The sequence below is a fragment of the Tachypleus tridentatus genome, chromosome 7 (genome assembly GCF_004210375.1).
Source record: "Tachypleus tridentatus isolate NWPU-2018 chromosome 7, ASM421037v1, whole genome shotgun sequence".
Taxonomy (NCBI): domain Eukaryota; kingdom Metazoa; phylum Arthropoda; class Merostomata; order Xiphosura; family Limulidae; genus Tachypleus; species Tachypleus tridentatus.
In genome coordinates, this window is record NC_134831.1 from 184,976,675 (window position 1) to 185,001,784 (window position 25,110).

The 25,110-nt window shown below is 32.9% G+C and overlaps 1 protein-coding gene across 12 annotated transcripts in view; it reads right to left on the minus strand.

Annotated features, from left to right (window-relative positions):
- The window catches only part of LOC143257477 (complexin-like), a 339,522-nt gene that overhangs the window by 185,211 nt on the left and 129,201 nt on the right, over positions 1–25,110 (minus strand). For 6 of the 12 annotated variants that reach the window (XM_076516193.1, XM_076516191.1, XM_076516198.1 and 3 more), the window contains one exon: positions 14,297–14,349. The exons of the other annotated variants lie outside the window; for them this stretch is intronic. Coding sequence is in view for 1 of the 6 variants with exons in the window: in XM_076516202.1 (XP_076372317.1) it covers positions 14,297–14,349 (53 nt within the window). In the remaining 5 variants the exon portion in view is untranslated. The remainder of the gene's footprint in view (positions 1–14,296; positions 14,350–25,110) is intronic. 12 annotated transcript variants of the gene reach the window in all.

Here is a 25,110-nt window from a genome sequence, read left to right on the forward strand (position 1 = left end):
GCACACTAACTATTTGGCCACGAACTCATTAGCAAAAAATATATCGCATTAAGGCACAGTAACAACCTGATTAGAGTACAAAATAAATCTAAACAATAATGTTAGTTATCATGTGCGTGGGTTTCTTTTCTTTTGATTTTCGCGCAAAGCTACTCGAGGGCTATCTGCGCTAGCCGTCCCTAATTTAGCAGTGTAAGACTAGAGGGAATGCAGCTAGTCATCACCACCCACCACCAACTCTTGGGGTACTCTTTTACCAACGAATAGTGGGATTGAACGTAACTTTATGACACCCCCACGGCTGAAAGGGCGAGCATGTTTGGTGCAACTGGGATTCGAACCCGTGACCTGGCCATGCCGGGCCCCGCGTGCGTGGTAATGAATATACTTGCACTGTACATCTATAAGAAGGTTTACTATGCATTTCATAAGTTGGTAACCAACAAGAGACTTCAGGTTCGTTTACCTCCCTCAGTAAAGTGAGAGCGCGTAATGTACGTCTTAGAATGAGAACTTAAGCCTTAATTAAAAACAAATATTGAGACGAACTTTATTTAATATGCAAAGAGTAAATAATTTGTGCAATCAAAAAATTCTAACAAACGATTCGGTTTCTTTCTTTTTTTAAAACTATTTGAAAATAAAACTTTACCACATCAGAATTTACAATTACATAAAATGTTTTTATATTTTAAGCGTAGTTTAGCAAACTTTTGGTGAGAAATTAATTCCTTTTTTCTGATGGATTATGGTTTGTGTGGTCTTGAAGACCAGAATTAGACAGTGCTTTGTTTGTTGTTGAATTTCGCGCGAAGCTACACGAGGGCTATCTGCGCTAGCAGTCCGTAATTTAACAGTGCAAGACTAAAGAGAAGGTAAATAGTCATTACCCACCTACCGCCAATTCTTGGACTACTCTTTTACTAACGAATAGTGGGATTCACCGTAACATTATAACGCCTCATGGCTTAAAGGACAAGCATGGTTTGGTGTAACTGGGATTCGAACCCGCGACCCTCAAATTACTTGTCGAGCGCCCTAACCCAGCTGGCAGAAAACTGGACAATGTCGTTTTTCATATACTCAGATAGTCATTCGTTTAAGGACTATCTGTTTAACTAGACTGTACATGTATGTATTTTTTTTTTTCAGTCTGTCCATGTGTTTACGCGAACTCATTTGACTTGGAGATACTTTTCTAATTCAAATTTCGTAGAGCAAGTAATTTGAATATATTGACGTGGGATAGTTATTAAGCATAATAATATTGTCTGTGTATCTAAATCTATGCTCACGAGAATAGCTCATAATTATAATTTTTATGGACCAATAACTAGAGAGCAGTCTTTCTAGTTTCCATTTTTGATATTTGAATGTTTACTATCTAGATGTAGCAATGTAAGTTTAGACTTACCATGGTTAATGTGCTAAGTGAGGTCATGTACTCCCCCCCTTTTATACAGGATTATATGGTGCGGTGTTCCTTCCACACTAAAGATTGATTTTTACGTGTTGTGTTGTGATAACAATTCTATAGCTAAACACAATCCATCAAGGAGAGGCGTAATGTATGGAATCCGTGACGGAAAACCTTTTACACGGAATACGTGTTTTGAGCAGACAAATTTAAACGGTAAACAGTACGGAATGAAAAATAAAGCTCCCAGCGATAGCTATCAAAGATATACGGTGAAAAGTTGCTTCAAATAATTTTTGTAATAGAAAGAAATTGTATTAACAGCATCAGGTGAGGGCGAATATATAGTAAAACATAACTCTCAACTAATGTAGTCTTGGAAACATTCAGTGATTTCATCAAAAACTAACGGAACATTCTCAATCATATTCTTCTAAAATTAACGTGCAGATTATTTATAAATTAAGATTTATATCATGTATATATATACGTATATATATATTTCCTTTAAGTCACTAAGCAACTGAATACATCAAATTGGTTTAATCTGTACTGAGGAACTAACTGACTGACTCAACCTGTATTAAAAAATTCTAACTGGTTCTGTCTGGATTGTGAAACCCGGACTGGTTCGATCTGTATTAAGAATCATAGTTGGATTTAACATAAATTAAGTAACTCGGGCTATTTCCGTCTGGATTAAAACACTCGGACTGGTTCAATCTGGATTACGAAATACGGACTGGCTAAATCTGGATTAAGAAATACCAACTAGTTCAACGTGGATTAAGAAAGCATGCTGATAAGATCAGCATAATTGTAAAAAACCCTGATTTTAGCATTGTAAATCCGTAGACTTACCGCTATACTAGCTGGGGGGCTGTAAATATTACAAAACACATTTACGCGAAATCGAACGAAATTACAACTAAGTTGTCACGGCTTAAGGTAGATAAAAAAGAAAATTTCTAACTCAATAGTAACAAAGCAAGAGTTCCATAAGAAATAGTGCCTAAATATAACTATAATTGGAACCCATTTCTCTGTATGTTAATCTTATTTAAATTTCTAGTAAATGCATCGTGCAGGCAGACGAATTAGTTGATTGATAAAACTTTGTGCACAACAGCTTCAAGAATGACGACGCACTTTTCTTTCGATCTATCATTAAAAATCTATTGATAAACGTATTAATGAAGGATACGTACTTACTGGTTCCAGAACGAATTGTCACTGTCAGATGTCGGATCTTCCTCCAGAGATCTCTAATTTACACTGTCGTTTAAAATCTAGATAAAGGAATTTCTTTAAAGTACCTACTTTTTTAAATCTTCCAGAAGGTCAGGATAGCAACGTAGAAAGGTTATCAGCTCTGATAAGTAGCAAATACAGAATGATCATTAACTCTTATCAGTGACAAAAATAGAACAATCATCAGCTCTTATCAGTGACAAACATAGAACTATCAGCTCTAATCAGTAACAAACACAGAATTATCATGCGCTATTATCAGTGACAAATATAGAACTATCTCGCGCTATTATAAAACACAAACATAGAACTGTCATGAGCTCTTATCAGTGGCCAACATAAAACTATCATGGGCTATTATCAGTGACAAACATAAAACTATCGTGGGCTCAGTGACAAACACAGATCAAATATGAGCTCTTATCAACGACAGATGGTTTTCTTAGGCCTAATTTCTCAGACAAATCATTCAGTCGATGAGAGCAACATTTCTTTTCTTATATTCTGAAATTTGTTTTAGATGTCCACGTAAAACAACATAGGAATGTTGTTAAGCAATTCAAGTCATAAAAAAAACATTTTCCAATATAAAATATTTTGTATTTTTCTAGCGAATCAGGCATTGTTGAAAACTGACTAATGTGAAGAATATAACATGATTTTTTGAAACCCCTAACCCTAACTATTTAATACTTATTATCATTGTTCAATTTTCATTTGAGGACAGGTTTATAACATCACATAAATACAATACACTTCTCCACTGCCAGATCATCCGAGCCTAGATGGCGCTGTAGTTGCTAAACTTCCCAGGTCTCGGGTTTACACATAACCGAAGCCAAGATAAAGTATTTTATTTTCTAAGATGAATTAACGTAATTTCCTCACGGAAACAAAGTTTTGTAAAGAGTTCCACCGTCCTGGAGCCAATTATTGTTCCTCATATTTGTTCTTTTGCGCGTTATGTTTTGTTTGTTTGTTTTTGTCACGAAAGGCCTAAGGAATATTAAGCTCGTGAAAAATAAACGACTAGTTTTCGTGGTAATTTCTATGATAAGCAATAGCGATTAGTGCTCGCTTTAAAAAAAACAACAAAAACCTTGTGTTTTGACGTGAGACTAACATGCTCACTTATGCCTTTTCACAGCAATTAGAAAATGAACGCGTTTCGTAAGGCAACATACTTCTAGTGAAGTTACTTTTAGTTAAATGTTATGATATGAATAATAAGATATGCATCTGTGTGTGTGTACTAATCAAAGAAGTTAGGCTAACATTTGTGTGTATGCATATAGTGAAGCAGATTATTGTACATAATTTATAGCTCGACTATAGGTTGAAGCAAATAAGATTACAAAGTGTAACTATAACTCAAATAGTACAATATTTTCTTTTTAGGCTAGCTAAGTAACGCTGTATTCATACTTTCTAACGTGTTACTTATTTAAACATTTCTAATAAGAATAACACTTCTCCTTTACATCTATGAATCAACGAATATACACACATATATTCCAGAGCATTTGCCCTCCGGTGGCGTCTTTGTGAATACGAGATAAGGAACAAACATATTTGTATTGAATATATCCATTAAATTTGAACGGTAACTGCTGAGCTGAAACGAAAGCAAACACAAAGAAAGAAAAACTTGGATAATCTTGTTTAGAAGCGTTGAGCACATGTGTTTTTGTAAGGAAAAAAAACAAGAAGCAGCACAGAAAATTATGTTAATGATACACACGTACATGTTCGTAAAGAGCACGATTTTTTAACACACTGGATAGAGTGAGGCTCACAAAGTGAACGACTTCCACCAGTCGGAACACAGCTTGAACTGAAGTTAACAGAAAAACATTTCAGTGACTAAAAAATTAAAATCATCGAGAATATAAAAACAACGTTCAAAGAAAGTGAAGGAAGGAGTTGATAATGTTTTCACATATTCAGTCTATCAGAGAATTCCGTGCACAATTTGTTGATTGTTATTTTTTTAATTTCGCGCAAAGCTACACGTGGGCTATCTGCGCTAGCCGTCCCTAATTTAGCAATGGGAAGGGAGGGAAGGCAGCTAGTCATCACCACCCGCCGCCAACTCTTGGGCTATTCTTTTACCAACGAATAGTGGGATTGACCATCACGTTATAACGCCCCCACGGCTGTAAGGGCACACATGTTTGGTGCGATAGGGATTCGAACCCGCGACCCTCGGATTACGAGTCAAACGCCTTAACCCACCTGGCCATGCAGGGCCTCCGTGCACGAACACGAACACAAATAAAAAATAATTTCCCGACAAACCTTCAAACGCGCCGAAAGATGTCGTTGTCGTTGATTTGAATTGAGCACAAAGCTCCAAAATGAGCTATATGTGCTCTACAACCATGGGTATCGAAACCAGGTTTCTAGCGTAGTAAGTCTGAAAACATACCGCTGGGCCACTGGGAGGTGCAGAACTAAAGAAAAACAAAACGCATAAAAATATTATTCATTTCAGTGTTGTTGGTGTATGTTCTTCCATGATCGTGATTGATTTTTGGTTGTTGTTTCTTTATTTGTTATTAATTGCAATTTTGGTTTGGTTTAGAATTTTGCGCAAAGCTACTCGATGACTATCTGCGCCAGCCATCCCTAATTTAGCAGTGTAGGACTAGAGGGAAGGCAGCTAGTCATCACCACCCACCGCCAACTCTTAGGCTGCTCTTTTACCAACGAATAGTGGGATTGACTGTCACATTATAATGCCCCACGGCTGAAAGGGCGAGCATGTTTGGTGTGACGGAGACGTGAACCCGTGACCTTCGGATTACGAGTAGAGTGCCTTAACCACCTGGCCATACCAGGCCGAATGTAATTTAAGACAGTAAATACTTTAAGTTGTTCAATTAAACAAAATATGAAACTTATCGGTATTTTTCCTTCAAAAATGTTATTAAAAGATGTGAGACTGACCAGTTACATGGCTTAAAATCTAGATTTACAACGATTTTTACATTTAAATAAATGCCCGGCATGGTCAGGTGTGTTAAGGCGTTCGACTCGTAATTTGAGGGTCGCGGGTTCAAGTCCTTAGCACAATAACCGTTTTCGTCCTTTCAGGAAAGGGGATCGTTATAAAGTAATGATCAATCCCACTATTCGTTGGTAAAAGAGTAGATCAAGAGTTGGCGGTGGGTGGTGATAACTAGCTGCCTTCCCTCTAGTCTTACACTTCTAAATTAGGAACGGCTAGCGCAGATAGCCCTCGTTTAGCTTTGCGCGAAATTAAAAAACAAACAATCAATCATTTAAATAACTTATCGCCTTACATCACGGAGTCCAGAGGGGGCGTGACAGCGCTGTCACATGTACTGCAAAATATTCGCTCTTAAGGCGGTCAAAACTTTTTATCGCAATATCTGAGAACTTCCAATGGTCAGGGGGTTCTTACAATAAAGATAAGCCATAATAATAATAATAAAGAAAAGATAATGGGAGGGTTAAGTCTGGTAAATTAACGGATCAGAGAATAACAGTTGACATTCACTCCATAACTCGTTCATTCTCTCTATTAGAATATCAGGAATTTTATGGACCTAACATAACAAACATTTCGTTGTGTGTGTCTATATATATAAGAATTGTACTATAAACTTGAAATGCGCACCTTTACATAGACCCGAGTTGGTGGATTTTTGTCACCAATACCAATCATCACAAAATCTTCAAACCCACGAAACTCTGCGACACGTCATAAACTTCAATCTAAACACGTGATTACCCTTTTTCTGCGACCCAGTTATAAACGGTAGAGATCGATTGGAAACGTGTGTTGAACTGTGAGTTTATATAAAAAAAAAAAATAACAACTTAATTTTACTTGACGTTTGTAACTAGAATTATGCTGTTATGTTATTCCCGACGTTACTATTGGGCTTTTTTGGTAAACACCATCAGATTTCTAAGCACGTTTTGTAAACTATTTACGAGTCAAATGAATCGAGGGAGGGAGATTCTAATACGTATATAAGTTGCACAAACAACTAAAAAAAATAACATCAGTAGTCCAACGATTCTCATTGGCTACTGCTAGATTCCATTATATATTTTAAATAGATTTGGTTTTGAATTTCGCGCAATGATACACGAGGGCTATCTGCGCTACCCGTCCCTAGTTTAGCAGTGTAAGACAAGAGGAAAGGCAGATAGTCATCATCACCCACCGCCAACTCTTGGGCTACTGTTTTACCAACGAATAGTAGGATTGATCGTAACATAATAATGCCCCACGACTGAAAGGGCAAACATGTTTGATGTGACGCGGATTCGAACCCGCGACCACACTGTGAGTCGAGCGCCCTAACGACTCAACAATGATGCCTTTGAATCTTGATAGACAAAGTGTTTTTTTTTAATTAACTCAACAATTTACCGCATCTACCGTACACTTACTACTTGAAATCGGTTTTTGACACTAACACACTCTGAGTGAGCGGTGTTCTTAATTTTGACAACTACTGTAAAACAAAACACCATTTCCGCAACAATGTAATGAATCGATCTGAAACGTATATAAACATACGATTTATATAAACATAATAACACTGTCTGTTGCATGCCAATGTAACTACTTATCTATATAATGATTCCGCCTCTTGTGTGTCCATGTAACTACTTCACAGGGTGTGGATGGATCGTCACCAAAACTGGTGTGGAGGTTCACTGGGTCAACAGGGAGATACATAGAAATTTGCGGTTTCACATTTTCTGTTTCGCAAATTTTTTATGGGCGTTCTTTACAATTACATATAAGGGAAGCAACTTTTCATGTAATAAGATAACCTTTCATTTATCACAAATTTACATATATTCCGTCCATATATTAGTTTTTGCAGAGTTTGATATTAGTTTATACTATTGGAAGCAGTTTAAGTTCTTACATGCACATAAAACAAAGATACACGTTTATTACTGACGAAAAACCAACTTATCACGTACACGTGAAACAAAGTCAGATATTTAGATCCAAACTTTCCAAGCGTACGTACAAGAAAATTAATGTCTGCATATTACCGACAGGTTTCAATCGTTCATACGAACGACAAAGAAGTGTATTTATTGTTGAGAGGTCACAACCTTTCTTCACGTATACATAAATAAATTTGACGATCACATGTTATCGAAAAGACTCGACTATTCACCCAAACTTAAATCATGAAAAGACGAGCAAATGGTTTTGGAATATGAAAGAAAACAATTCTTTCTTTTTAAACATCTGTCTTTTAGATGAGAAACGTCGAGTTTTTGTTTGACGACTGGATTAAAACAGCTAACAGAAGTTTTTGTTGTTGTTTTGTTTATTTGTTTTTATTCCAAGGCGATGCATAAAGAAAGCGTTCAACAGAACTTAGAATCAGCAACTAAAATAAAGGTAACTTCTAAGAGCACCAAGTTATACAACAAATCCTGTTACTGGCTCATACTACAGATTCTGTGACGTATTAGTATCTAATGCTCTGTTCCATGGTGTCGAAACGGAAGCAATATAAAGATTGATTTTTTGGTTTGAATTTCGCGCAAAGCTACAAGAGGGTTATCTGCGCTAGCCGTCCCTAATTTAGCAGTGTAAAACTAGAGACAAAGCAGCTAGTTATTACCACCCACCGCTAACTCTTGGGCTACTCTTTTATCAACGAGTAGTGGGATTGACCGTAACATTATAACGCCCCCACGGCTTTAAAGACGAACAACATGGTGTTACGAGGTTTCAAACACGTGACCCTCAGATTACGAGTCGAGCGCGCCAAACCACCTGACGAGGCCGGGTCACGAAATGAGCTCCAACTTTTTTTTTGTAAATTGCGGTGTTAAAGAAGGCAAAATTCCAAAAACATATACATCAAAGACTATGGTTCAAGACAGTAACTAGTTTTTTATGTCTTTTCTAATTTAGGTATATTGTTTATTTATTGTTCCTTTCATTAACAACATTTGTTATATTAGTTAGTATATCGACTGCCATTACTTTTTTTTTCATTTATTGTTTACTAATAAACTTTTATAATAGATATTTATTTGCATGTTAGCTTAGAATTTGTATTTAAGACTAACTTGATTTTCTTAAGTTGGCTGAACCTCATAAGATATTATTGGGTTTACGGCAGAAAATATTCTTAAAGCAATATTATCCAACTAAAAAAAAGCAATCCATTCTAATCTTTATAAGTAGAAACGTAAGAAAAGTATATTTGATTAACCATACTTACGGCTAGGTTTAGTTTTAATTTCTCTTTAAGTACATAGCTTGCTCCAATAGGAAGCTATTATTGTTACATATTTCGTATTTGTTTTTATAAGATCCACATTTTAAACGAGGAAAAAATCCACAGTTTTAACGTTGTAGTTTTGATCCATGAAAAGATTAGTATCTACTAAACTAAATTCGTAGCCAAGAGAAACAAGTAGCAAAAAATGTAAAAACGTATTTAAAAAATAATAAAACTTGACAAGTGACGTCATCGAAACGTCACGTATAGCGTCAGTAATCTGAATGTTGATATACACAAAAAAAATTACGATTTTATCAAATGAAAACAGCAGATGCTAATAAATCAATTTCATTTTTCACTCTATAATTAAATTGACCATTGAGGTGTAGTTTTAATGTTTCAGGTTATTCCTATCCATAAAAACTTTCAAAAAACTAATTAAAACTATTCTTTTTTTTATTATGACTGGCATAATTAACCCTTGAATAACTGAATATGTTGTCGCTAAACAAAAGTACAGAAACTCCAGTAGATACTTCGAGAAGTCTATTACGTCCTACAGATTATGGTTAGAGGGCACTTCCGAAAAGTATGACATAACATAGCTTCAATATCTAGATATGACTGGTTTACTTCTTGGATAAACGATACGTTCAACCATCACAAGACTTCGCCAGGTTCATCTCCTTGAATCAGTAAAACACGAACGACAATCAGATTCAATTAGATAAATTTATTATCTCCTACCTAATATTTATTTACACTTCTGTTATTCTACAGACGCTAATATGACTATAGAAGACACATTCGAAACATTCTCGGTTTTTCCAGATTAGAAAACATAAAACAGAAACTGTGGCCATGTACTCGACACCACCTCCTGGGGTCTAGAAAACACAGAAAAGATTTGCGAAAAAGTATGTTTCCTTGAGGTTTGGTTTAAATTTTGCGCAAAGCTACATGGGGCTATCTGCGCTAGCCGTCCCTAATTTTGTTGTGTAAGACTAGAGGGAAGGCAGCTAGTCTTCACTATCCACTGCCAACTCTTGGGCTACCCTTTTACCAACGAATAGTGGGACTGACCGTCACATTATAATGCCCCCACGGCTGAAAGAGTAAGTATGTTTAGTGTGACTGGGATTCGATCCCACGACCCTCAGATTACGAGTCGAATGCCTTAACCCCCTGACCATGCGGGCCTGTTTGCTTGGGGAGTCTATTGGTTAAATAATGTAGAAAAGACTGTGCTTTTATGAAATGTATGTTAGTTATATGAAGGAAAACTATGGTTCCTTGGGAGTATATTGGTCATATATTTTAAGAAAGATAACGCGTTTTGAAAAAAATTGTTAGTTATGTGAAAGAAGAACACGATTCACTGGGAAATTTATTTGGCATATGATTTACGTAAGGTCACAATTATTTCTAGAAATCTAATTATTATATAAATTACGAAAATCATGTTGGCTTAGCAGGCCATTTGTTACATTGCTTAAAAACACTGTTTTCTTGGGAAGTCTCTGGATATATGACTCTGTAAATATGATACTTCCTTGGAATGCTTGGAGTCATTTTAAAATAAAGAACAGCCATGCTTCTTTGGGAACTATTTGTTTTATCAAGAAAGAGACATTAGTAAACTTGGTTAGATCAATAATTATAAGTGTTGGTTCTGTTCCAAAATATGCGGGATCTCTAGTCAAGTATCCAAGTTACCACACGTAAATGATATCTCTATTTAGGAGCTTAATTAAGCTCTTAGATACAAGTGATCACTGTAGTCAGGAGTATAGTTTACACATACAACCCTCGTATAGGTACGAAATGAACTCAGCTGTTTTATCTAGTTAGATTATTTCACCTATTGCATTAAACTGGCTTCTAAAGACAGGAGATTATTCCCCTTGTTACAAAAAACTGACTTCTGTAGTTAAGTAATTAATTAGGCTGTTACATAAAACTGATTTCTGTAGTTAGGAGATGACTATCCATTATAACATCAGAAACACATTACAATTAGACACATTTATTTGCTGACTGAAATTAGTTTCTGTGTTAAGAGTATTTAGTCTGTTACATATAATTAAATCCTATAATCATACAGTCAGTCGAATTTGATGTATTTGAATGACACCTTAGTAATAAAAATTAAATTTAGAGTTCGAGACAGACTTTTGAGGTCAAGCTATGAAGTCATCTGTCAATATGGCTGATAGTTGTCGTGGTTGTTGATACGCACAAAATTACAAAATGGGTTATTTCTACTCTGCCCACCACAACCCGATTTTTTAACGTTGTAATTGGCGTTTGTAAACTAAGCTCATTTTTTAAAAATAAGAATTCGATATATATTCAATGAATCAGATCCATTGTTACAACTGATTTCTGTAGTCAAGAGATGAAATCTGTTGTAACAAATGTTTTTATCAGATTCGTTTGTTCATCACGTTCGATCAGATTCAGTTAAGAGACGAAATCAACTAGTGCAAGTGATTTACTGTTGTAAAGTTGTTCACCCATTGCTGATTCGGACGCAAACACGATTGTAGATTTAATCTGTCATGGTTCGAGTCTCGTTATCACCACAGAACAATCGCGCGCGTTTTGAGCTCTTGAGGGTGTAGATGCATTAAAAGAGATCGTCAAATCGCACTGTTCGGTCTCATAATAATAACCTAACAGTCTGTGACCAGTAGAATGAATTGGCTTTATTCTCTCTAGTCCATCAAGGGTTGTTAACGTAGGTAACTCAACCCAAAAAGTCATTACTTGTGAACGAGTTATGTACAAAACTAGTATGTATTCCAAAATGTTGAAGTTATGATATTAGCTTTACTTGATGCTTTATTGTGGCTTCAGAATATTTAACATTTTATTCAAGAAATCAGTCCAACTGGTAAAGTTGGTCTATTTATGTAATAAAGAGAATAATTCTACCACTGCATGAGATCAGTTTCTGCAATTTAAATCAGCTGGTACACGAAAACTGCTTAAGTTGGGAGATTAATTCAGTTTGTAAAGGCGATTACGTTGTGAGGTTAATTCAGTTTATAAAGGCAATTAAGCTGAGAGGTTAATTCAGTTTGTAAAGGTGATTAAGTTGGGAGGTTACTCCAATTTGTAAAGGGAATCGATGTCTGGTTCCAGGATTTAGTTTACTTGGACTTGTTTGTGTAATCAAGTTATTAGTTTAGTTAATACTGAATTAAGATGAGAGGTTAATTTATTGTAATATGAAATTAGCTCAGATGATTACCTCAGCTAAAACTGTAAGTGACTTTAAGGTGAGAGTTTAAGATAACTGGAATATTAGACTAGTTTGGGTTGTCAGGAACCAATTTATTTAATATTCTAAGTGACTCAAGGTGGAACTTTAATGTAATCGGAATATGAGACTGGATTGCATAGTAAGGAAATCTATTGAGCTATTACAGTAATTTGGAAGGACATTGTTTAACTTACTATAAGTGAATGACGTCTTCATTTATTTCTCATTGCTCAGACAATTCACATTTCACTTTTAACATGACTGCTCTGAAATTCTCTTAAGAGATTTCTGAATTCCATAAGCTGAGTCACCTACTTAAATGTTAGTTTCGTTGGCTTTTTTATACATTTATATTATGAATCATTCGTATACTCTCCTCCTATTTGGAAACTACTTCGTTTTCTTTAGACATCAAACTGAAAATACGAAACACCGGGGCGATGTTACGATTTAAAGTTACACGAACCAGAATGGTCAGATTGCACTGATCCAAATTTCCTGGAGGAAGAAAAATAATCCTAAAAAACTCTGCTGGTGGAATATTGTTCATTTTTATGTACTTTCCCAAGATTAAAGTCGAAACAAATGATGTTCTCCACAGAATATACGCCAAGTTTTATTCTCTTAATAGATTTTTTTTTTCGAACGGTACAAATCAAACCTTAGATCAGTTTGTCCATTCAACATGCACTCTGTATAATCCATCTAAAGAACGTACACAATGATAAGCCAACCTGATATTTTTTCACGTTCGAAGAAGGTTTTAAGGTTAATTCATAACACTTCCGTAAGGGTTAAGACTGACCATCACTCAAAGAAAAGCAACATTTCGTCAACATTTTCTTGTTAAACCAGCCTTGAACCACTTTTCAAGGCGAAAAAGTTTAAAATTCGGCAAAGCTATGTATACCAGCAAAGTTTTCGTTTTTCTCACAAGTTTTCGTTGTAAAATTCTCCCACTACTTGTTTCAGTACTGAACAGAAAAAAATGTGTTAAAAGCCATTTAGTCGTACGGTCAGACTAACTAAAATTAAATAATCGATTCTTTTTGGTCACTCGCCTCTGCTTATGAAAAAAATCGATTTGCTTATGTTAGTTAATCGATATAAGTATAATACTCTTAGATGAACAATTGGCGTGTTTCGGCAGAGTATTCATGATGAAACTTCGTAGAACGGGCGGCAACTTTCAAAACATCGTCCTCTACACTTGTGTCCACAATAGGCAGTTGCCCTCCATTCTACAAAGTTTCATCAATTAGCGTGTTGTTGTTTTTTTCTAACTTTTGGTTTGGTTTGTTTTGAATTTGGAGAAAAGCTACACGAGGACTATCTCCGCTAGAAGGAATGCAGTTAGTCACCACCACCCACCGCCAACTCTTGAGCTACTCTTTTACCAGCGAATAGTGGGATTGACCGTCACATTATAACGCCCCACGGCTGAAAGGGCGAGCATGTTTGATGTGACGGGGATTCTAACCCGCGACCCTCAGATTACGAGTCGAGAACCTTAACCACCTGACCAAGCCAGGCCCTAACGTTTGGTCTTTTTAATAATATCCAAGTATTTATGATGTTTGATATTTATCATTACTAATATACAGACACTTATGAGCGCATTTATGTTTTATGTGTTGGTAAATTATGTGGTTGTAAAGTACAGCAACTTATGTATTTAGTTTCTCATTAATAACGTTATATTATAATCTTGGAATATTTTTTTTAAATTAATTATACGCCTATAAAGATAATTTTTGAATTAAAAATCGAACTACTTGTATCTAAAAATCTGGTCTAATCTCGTGAGATGTTACTGAGTTTACAGCCGAAAATATCTTTAACAGCGATTATTTAAATCGTTTTTATCAGTGTAGATTTTAGGTATGTGTTGGTATTGATTTAAGAGTCTGAATCCATTTTGATCAATATTACGAAATAGAATCGTCTTCTTTAATTTGAAACTGATTTTTCGTTTCCATCCACATGGATCACTTGCGATCAGATATTTTAATAACTGAAAGCAAGACAAAAACACAGAACACTGTTTGTTATATGCAGGTTATCGAATGAAACAAAAAAAATGATATATTATATCATATATATATGATACCATACCAGTTTCTTTTAAACCGCTAGTCTCGGTCTCCCAGCAAAAGCCCTCTTCTGAACTGGAAATAAGAAAACTTGAAAAAGATCGACAGGCCTCAACAATTAATTTTAATTTTAATCCTTCAAAGGTTATTAAACCTTGAAAAAAAGAATTTTAATTTCGACAACTACTGTAAAACAGAACACCATTTCCGCAACAATGTAACGAAACGATTTAAATTTACTAGATCTATATACACATAGTAACACTTTCTCTTGTATGTCCATGTAACTACTGATCCATACAATCATAGTAACACTGTCTGTTCTATGTCAATTTAACTACTATTCTATTTAAACGTATTAACACGGTCTGTTGTATGTCCATGTAACTACTAATATATATAAACATAGTAACACTGTCTGTTGTAAGTCCATGTAACTACTAATATATATAAACATAACACTGTCTGTTGTATGTCCATGTAACTCCTTATCTATATAAACATAGTAACAGTCTGTTGTATGTTCATGTAACTACTTATCTATATAAACATAGTAACGCTGTCTGTTCTTTATGCATGTAAATACTTATCTATATAAACATATCAACACTGTCTGTTGTATGTCCATGTAACTACTTATCTATATAAAAATAACAACGGTGTGTGTTATATATCCATGTAACTACTTATCTATATAAACATAACAACGCTGACTGTTGTATGACCATATAACTACTTATCAATATAAACATAACAACACTGTCTGTTGTATATCCATGTAACTACATATCTATATAAACATAGTAACACTGTTGTATGTCCATGTAACAACTTATCTATACAAACATAACACTGTGTTGTATATCCATGTAACTACTTATCTATAGAAACATAAAATCACGGTCTGTTGTATGTCCATGTAACTACTTATCTATACAAACATAGTATCACTGTCTGTTGTATGTCCATGTAACTACTTATCTATAGAAACATAGTTACACTGTCTGTTGTATGTCCATGTAACTACTTATCTATAGCAACATAGTTACACTGTCTGTTGTATGTCCATGTAATTACTTATCTATACAAACATAGTAACGCTGTCTGTTGTATGTCCATGTAACTACTTATCTATACAAACATAGTAACACTGTCTGTTTTATGTCCATGTACCTACTTATCTATATAAACATAGTAACACTGTCTGTTGTATGTCAATTTAACTACTTATATACATAAACACAGTAACACTGTCTCTATGTCCATGTAACTAGTTATATATATAAACATAGTAACACTGTCTCTTGTATGTCCATGTAACTACCTATATATATAAACATAGTAACACTGTCTCTTGTATGTCCATGTAACTACTAATATATATAAACATAGTAACACTGTCTCTTGTATGTCCATGAAATTACTTATCTATATAAACATAGTAACAGTCTGTTGTATGTCCATGTAACTACTTATCTATATAAAAAAACAACACTGTCTGTTGTATATCCATGTAACTACTTATCTATATAAACAAAACAACACTGTCTGTTGTATGTTCCTGTAACTACTTATCTATATAAACATAATAACACTGTCTGTTGTATGTCCATGTAACTACTTCTCTGTATAAACATAATAACAGTCTGTTGTATGTCCACGTAACTACTTATCTATTTAAACGTATTAACACTGTCTGTTGTATGTCCATGTAACTACTAATATATATAAACATAGTAACACTGTCTGTTGTATGTCCATGTAACTACTAATATATATAAACATAGTAACACTGTCTGTTGTATGTCCATGTAACTACTAATATATATAAACATAGTAACACTGTCTGTTGTATGTCCATGTAACTACTAATATATATAAACATAACAACACTGTCTGTTGTATGTTCATGTAACTACTTATCTAAATAAACATAGTAACGCTGTCTGTTCTTTATGCATGTAAATACTTATCTATATAAACATATCAACGATGTCTGTTGTATGTCCATGTAACTACTTATCTATATAAAAATAACAACGGTGTGTGTTATATATCCATGTAACTACTTATCTATATAAACATAGTAACACTTTTGTATGTATATGTAACAACTTATCTATACAAACATAACACTGTGTTGTATATCCATGTAACTACTTATCTATAGAAACATAAAAACTGTCTGTTGTATGTCCATATAACTACTTATCTATACAAACATAGTAACGCCGTCTGTTGTATGTCCATGTAACTACTTATCTATACAAACATAGTATCACTGTCTGTTGTATGTCCATGTAACTACTTATCTATAGAAACAGTTACACTGTCTGTTGTATGTCCATATAACTACTTTTCTATACAAACATAGTAACACTGTCTTTTGTATGTCCATGTAACTACTTATCTATATAAACATAGTAACATTGTCTGTTGTATGTCCTTGTAACTACTTATCCATATAAACATATTAACACTCTTGTATGTCCCTGTAACTACTTATCTATATCAACATAACACTGTTGTATGTCCATGCAACTACTTATCTATACAAACATAATAACAGTCTGTTCTATGTCCATGTAACTACTTATCTATATAAACATAGTAACACTGTCTGTTGTATGTCCTTGTAACTACTTATCAATATAAACATAACCACACTATCTGTTGTATATCCATGTAACTACTTATGTATATAAAAATAACAACACTGTCTGTTGTATGTCCATGTACCTACTTATCTGTATAAACATAATAACAGTCTGTTCTATGTCCATGTAACTACTTATCTAAATAAACATAGTAACACTGTCTGTTGTATGTCCATGTAACTACTTATCTATACAAACATAGTAACACTGTTGTATGTCCATGTAACTTCTTATCTATATAAACATAACAAAACTGTCTTTTGTATGTCCATGTAACTACTTATCTATATAAACATAAGAACACTGTCTTTTGTATGTCCATGTAACTACTTATCTATATAAACATACCGCAGTGTGTTGTATGTCCATGTCACTACTTATCTATATAAACATAACTGTCTGTTGTATGTCCATGTAACTAATCTATATAAACATAACAACACTGACTGTTGTATGTCCATGTAACTCCTTATCTATATAAACATAGTAACAGTCTTTTGTATGTCCATGTAACTACTTTTCTATATAAACATAGTAACACTGTTGTATGTTCCTGTAACTACTTATCTATATAAACAATATAACACTGTCTGTTGTATGTCCATCTCACTACTTATCTATATATACATAACAACATTGTCTGTTGTATGTCCATGTAACTACTTATCTATATAAACATAGTAACACTGTCTGTTGTATGTCAATTTAACTACTTATCTATATAAACATAACAACACTGTCTCTTGTATGTCCATTGAACTACTTATCTATATAAACATAGTAACACTGTCTCTTGTATGTCCATGTAACTACTTATCTATATAAACATAGTAACACTGTGTGTTGTATGTCCATGTACCTAGTTATCTATATAAACATAGTAACACTGTGTGTTGTATGTCCATGTAACTACTTATCTATATAAACAAAGTAACACTGTGTCTTGTATATCCATGTAACTTCTTATATATATGTAAACATATTAACACTGTTGTATGTCCATATAACTACTTATATATATATATATAAACATAGTAACACTGTCTCTTGTATGTCCATGTAACTACTTATCTATAAAAACATAAAAACACTGTTGTATGTGCATGTAACTATTTATCTATAGAAACATAGTAACACTGTTGTATGTCCATGTAACTAATCTATATAAACATAACACTGACTGTTGTATGTCCATGTAACTAATCTATATAAACATAACACTGTCTGTTGTATGTCCATGTAACTACTTATCTATATAAACATAACAACACTGTCTGTTGTATGTCCATGTAACTACTTATCTATATAAACATAACAACACTGTCTGTTGTATGTCCATGTAACTACTTATCAATATAAACACAACAACACTGTCTGTTGTATATCCATGTAACTACTTATCAATATAAACACAACAACACTGTCTGTTGTATATCCATGTAACTACTTATCTATATAAAAATAACAACATTGTCTGTTGTATGTCCATGTAACTACATATCTATATAAACATAACAATGCTGTCTGTTGTATGTACATGTAACTACTTATCTATATAAACATAACAATGCTGTCTGTTGTATGTGCATGTAACTACTTATCTATATAAACATAACAATGCTGTCTGTTGTTTCTCCATGTAACTACATATCTATATAAACATAACACTGTATGTTGTATGTCCATGTAACTACTTATCTGTATGAACATAATAACAATCTGTTCTATGTCCATGTAACTACTTATCTATACAAACATAACAACACTGTCTGTTGTATGTCCATGTAACTACTTATCTATATAAACATAACAACACTGTCTGTTGTATGTCCATGTAACTACTTATCTATATAAACATAGTAACACTGTCTGTTGTATGTCCATGTAACTACTTATCTATATAAACATAGAAACACTGTCTGTTGTATGTCCATGTAACTACTTATCTATATAAACATAGTAACACTGTCTGTTGTATGTCCATGTAACTACTTATCTATATAAACATAGTAACACTGTCTGTTGTATGTCCATGTAACTACTTATCTATATAAACATAGTAACACTGTCTGTTGTATGTCCATGTAACTACTTATCTATATAAACATAACAACACTGTCTGTTGTATGTCCATGTAACTACTTATCTATATAAACATAACAACACTGTCTGTTGTATGTCCATGTAACTACTTATCTATATAAACATAACAACACTGTCTGTTGTATGTCCATGTAACTACTTATCTATATAAACATAACAACACTGTCTGTTGTATGTCCATGTAACTACTTATCTATATAAACATAACAACACTGTCTGTTGTATGTCCATGTAACTACTTATCTATATAAACATAACACTGTCTGTTGTATGTCCATGTAACTACTTATCTATATAAACATAACAACACTGTCTGTTGTATGTCCATGTAACTACTTATCTATATAAACATAGTAACACTGTCTGTTGTATGTCCATGTAACTACTTATCTATATAAACATAGTAACACTGTCTGTTGTATGTCCATGTAACTACTTATCTATATAAACATAGTAACACTGTCTGTTGTATGTCCATGTAACTACTTATCTATATAAACATAGTAACACTGTCTGTTGTATGTCCATGTAACTACTTATCTATATAAACATAGTAACACTGTCTGTTGTATGTCCATGTAACTACTTATCTATATAAACATAACAACACTGTCTGTTGTATGTCCATGTAACTACTTATCTATATAAACATAACAACACTGTCTGTTGTATGTCCATGTAACTACTTATCTATATAAACATAGTAACACTGTGTTGTATGTCCATGTAACTACTTATCTATATAAACATAGTAACACTGTCTGTTGTATGTCCATGTAACTACTTATCTATATAAACATAACAACACTGTCTGTTGTATGTCCATGTAACTACTTATCTATATAAACATAACAATGCTGTCTGTTGTATGTCCATGTAACTACTTATCTATATAAACATAGTAACACTGTCTGTTGTATGTCCATGTAACTACTTATCTATATAAACATAACAACACTGTCTGTTGTATGTCCATGTAACTACTTATCTATATAAACATAACAACACTGTCTGTTGTATGTCCATGTAACTACTTATCTATATAAACATAACACTGTCTGTTGTATGTCCATGTAACTACTTATCTATATAAACATAAACACTGTCTGTTGTATGTCCATGTAACTACTTATCTATATAAACATAGTAACACTGTCTGTTGTATGTCCATGTAACTACTTATCTATATAAACATAGTAACACTGTCTGTTGTATGTCCATGTAACTACTTATCTATATAAACATAGTAACACTGTCTGTTGTATGTCCATGTAACTACTTATCTATATAAACATAGTAACACTGTCTGTTGTATGTCCATGTAACTACTTATCTATATAAACATAGTAACACTGTCTGTTGTATGTCCATGTAACTACTTATCTATATAAACATAACACTGTCTGTTGTATGTCCATGTAACTACTTATCTATATAAACATAACAACTGTCTGTTGTATGTCCATGTAACTACTTATCTATATAAACATAACAACACTGTCTGTTGTATGTCCATGTAACTACTTATCTATATAAACATAACAACACTGTCTGTTGTATGTCCATGTAACTACTTATCTATATAAACATAACAACACTGTCTGTTGTATGTCCATGTAACTACTTATCTATATAAACATAATAACACTGTTGTATGTCCATGTAACTACTTATCTATATAAACATAGTAACACTGTCTGTTGTATGTCCATGTAACTACTTATCTATATAAACATAACAACACTGTCTGTTGTATGTCCATGTAACTACTTATCTATATAAACATAACAACACTGTCTGTTGTATGTCCATGTAACTACTTATCTATATAAACATAGTAACACTGTCTGTTGTATGTCCATGTAACTACTTATCTATATAAACATAGTAACACTGTCTGTTGTATGTCCATGTAACTACTTATCTATATAAACATAACAACACTGTCTGTTGTATGTCCATGTAACTACTTATCTATATAAACATAACAACACTGTCTGTTGTATGTCCATGTAACTACTTATCTATATAAACATAACAACACTGTCTGTTGTATATCCATGTAACTACTTATCTATATAAACATAACAACACTGTCTGTTGTATGTCCATGTAACTACTTATCTATATAAACATAGTAACATTTTCTATTGTATGTCCATGTACCTACTTATCTATATAAACATAATAACACTGTCTGTTGTATGTCAATTTAACTACTTATCTATATAAACATAACAACACTGTCTCTTGTATGTCCATGTAACTACTTATCTATATAAACATAGTAACACTGTCTGTTGTATGTCCATGTAACTACTTATCTATATAAACATAGTAACACTGTCTGTTGTATGTCCATGTAACTACTTATCTATATAAACATAGTAACACTGTCTGTTGTATGTCCATGTAACTACTTATCTATATAAACATAACAACACTGTCTGTTGTATGTCCATGTAACTACTTATCTATATAAACATAACAACACTGTCTGTTGTATGTCCATGTAACTACTTATCTATATAAAAACATAGTAACACTGTCTCTTGTATGTCCATGTAACTACTTATCTATATAAACATAAAAACACTGTCTGTTGTATGTCCATGTAACTACTTATCTATATAAACATAGTAACACTGTTGTATGTCCATGTAACTACTTATCTATATAAACATAGTAACACTGTTGTATGTCCATGTAACTACTTATCTATATAAACATAACACTGTCTGTTGTATGTCCATGTAACTAATCTATATAAACATAACACTGACTGTTGTATGTCCATGTAACTACTTATCTATATAAACATAAAAACACTGTCTGTTGTATGTCCATGTAACTACTTATCTATATAAACATAGTAACAGTCTGTTGTATGTCCATGTAACTACTTATCTATATAAACATAACAACACTGTCTGTTGTATGTCCATGTAACTACTTATCTATATAAACATAACAACACTGTCTGTTGTATGTCCATGTAACTACTTATCTATATAAACATAACAACACTGTCTGTTGTATGTCCATGTAACTACTTATCTATATAAACATAACAACACTGTCTGTTGTATGTCCATGTAACTACTTATCTATATAAACATAACAACACTGTCTGTTGTATGTCCATGTAACTACTTATCTATATAAACATAGTAACACTGTCTGTTGTATGTCCATGTAACTACTTATCTATATAAACATAATAACACTGTCTGTTGTATGTCCATGTAACTACTTATCTATATAAACATAACAACACTGTCTGTTGTATGTCCATGTAACTACTTATCTATATAAACATAGTAACACTGTCTGTTGTATGTCCATGTAACTACTTATCTATATAAACATAGTAACACTGTCTGTTGTATGTCCATGTAACTACTTATCTATATAAACATAGTAACACTGTCTGTTGTATGTCCATGTAACTACTTATCTATATAAACATAGTAACACTGTCTGTTGTATGTCCATGTAACTACTTATCTATATAAACATAGTAACACTGTCTGTTGTATGTCCATGTAACTACTTATATATATATATAAACATAGTAACACTGTCTCTTGTATGTCCATGTAACTACTTATCTATATAAACATAAAAACACTGTCTGTTGTATGTCCATGTAACTACTTATCTATATAAACATAGTAACACTGTCTGTTGTATGTCCATGTAACTACTTATCTATATAAACATAACAACACTGTTGTATGTCCATGTAACTACTTATCTATATAAACATAACACTGTCTGTTGTATGTCCATGTAACTACTTATCTATATAAACATAACACTGTCTGTTGTATGTCCATGTAACTACTTATCTATATAAACATAACAACACTGTCTGTTGTATGTCCATGTAACTACTTATCTATATAAACATAACAACACTGTCTGTTGTATGTCCATGTAACTACTTATCTATATAAACATAACAACACTGTCTGTTGTATGTCCATGTAACTACTTATCTATATAAACATAACAACACTGTCTGTTGTATGTCCATGTAACTACTTATCTATATAAACATAACAACACTGTCTGTTGTATGTCCATGTAACTACTTATCTATATAAACATAACAACACTGTCTGTTGTATGTCCATGTAACTACTTATCTATATAAACATAACAACACTGTCTGTTGTATGTCCATGTAACTACTTATCTATATAAACATAGTAACACTGTCTGTTGTATGTCCATGTAACTACTTATCTATATAAACATAGTAACACTGTCTGTTGTATGTCCATGTAACTACTTATCTATATAAACATAACAACACTGTCTGTTGTATGTCCATGTAACTACTTATCTATATAAACATAACAACACTGTCTGTTGTATGTCCATGTAACTACTTATCTATATAAACATAACAACACTGTCTGTTGTATGTCCATGTAACTACTTATCTATATAAACATAACAACACTGTCTGTTGTATGTCCATGTAACTACTTATCTATATAAACATAGTAACACTGTCTGTTGTATGTCCATGTAACTACTTATCTATATAAACATAACAACACTGTCTGTTGTATGTCCATGTAACTACTTATCTATATAAACATAACAACACTGTCTGTTGTATGTCCATGTAACTACTTATCTATATAAACATAACAACACTGTCTGTTGTATGTCCATGTAACTACTTATCTATATAAACATAACAACACTGTCTGTTGTATGTCCATGTAACTACTTATCTATATAAACATAACAACACTGTCTGTTGTATGTCCATGTAACTACTTATCTATATAAACATAGTAACACTGTCTGTTGTATGTCCATGTAACTACTTATCTATATAAACATAACAACACTGTCTGTTGTATGTCCATGTAACTACTTATCTATATAAACATAACAACACTGTCTGTTGTATGTCCATGTAACTACTTATCTATATAAACATAGTAACACTGTCTGTTGTATGTCCATGTAACTACTTATCTATATAAACATAGTTACACTGTTGTTGTATGTCCATGTAACTACTTATCTATATAAACATAGTAACACTGTCTGTTGTATGTCCATGTAACTACTTATCTATATAAACATAAACACTGTCTGTTGTATGTCCATGTAACTACTTATCTATATAAACATAGTAACACTGTCTGTTGTATGTCCATGTAACTACTTATCTATATAAACATAGTAACACTGTCTGTTGTATGTCCATGTAACTACTTATCTATATAAACATAAAAACACTGTCTGTTGTATGTCCATGTAACTACTTATCTATATAAACATAGTAACACTGTTGTTGTATGTCCATGTAACTACTTATCTATATAAACAGTTACACTGTTGTTGTATGTCCATGTAACTACTTATCTATATAAACATAACACTGTATGTAGTATGTCCATGTAACTACTTATCTATATAAACATAACAACACTGTCTGTTGTATGTCCATGTAACTACTTATCTATATAAACATAAAAACACTGTCTGTTGTATGTCCATGTAACTACTTATCTATATAAACATAACAACACTGTCTGTTGTATGTCCATGTAACTACTTATCTATATAAACATAACAACACTGTCTGTTGTATGTCCATGTAACTACTTATCTATATAAACATAACAACACTGTCTGTTGTATGTCCATGTAACTACTTATCTATATAAACATAACAACACTGTCTGTTGTATGTCCATGTAACTACTTATCTATATAAACATAACAACACTGTCTGTTGTATGTCCATGTAACTACTTATCTATATAAACATAAAAACACTGTCTGTTGTATGTCCATGTAACTACTTATCTATATAAACATAGTAACACTGTCTGTTGTATGTCCATGTAACTACTTATCTATATAAACATAACAACACTGTCTGTTGTATGTCCATGTAACTACTTATCTATATAAACATAACAACACTGTCTGTTGTATGTCCATGTAACTACTTATCTATATAAACATAACAACACTGTCTGTTGTATGTCCATGTAACTACTTATCTATATAAACATAACAACACTGTCTGTTGTATGTC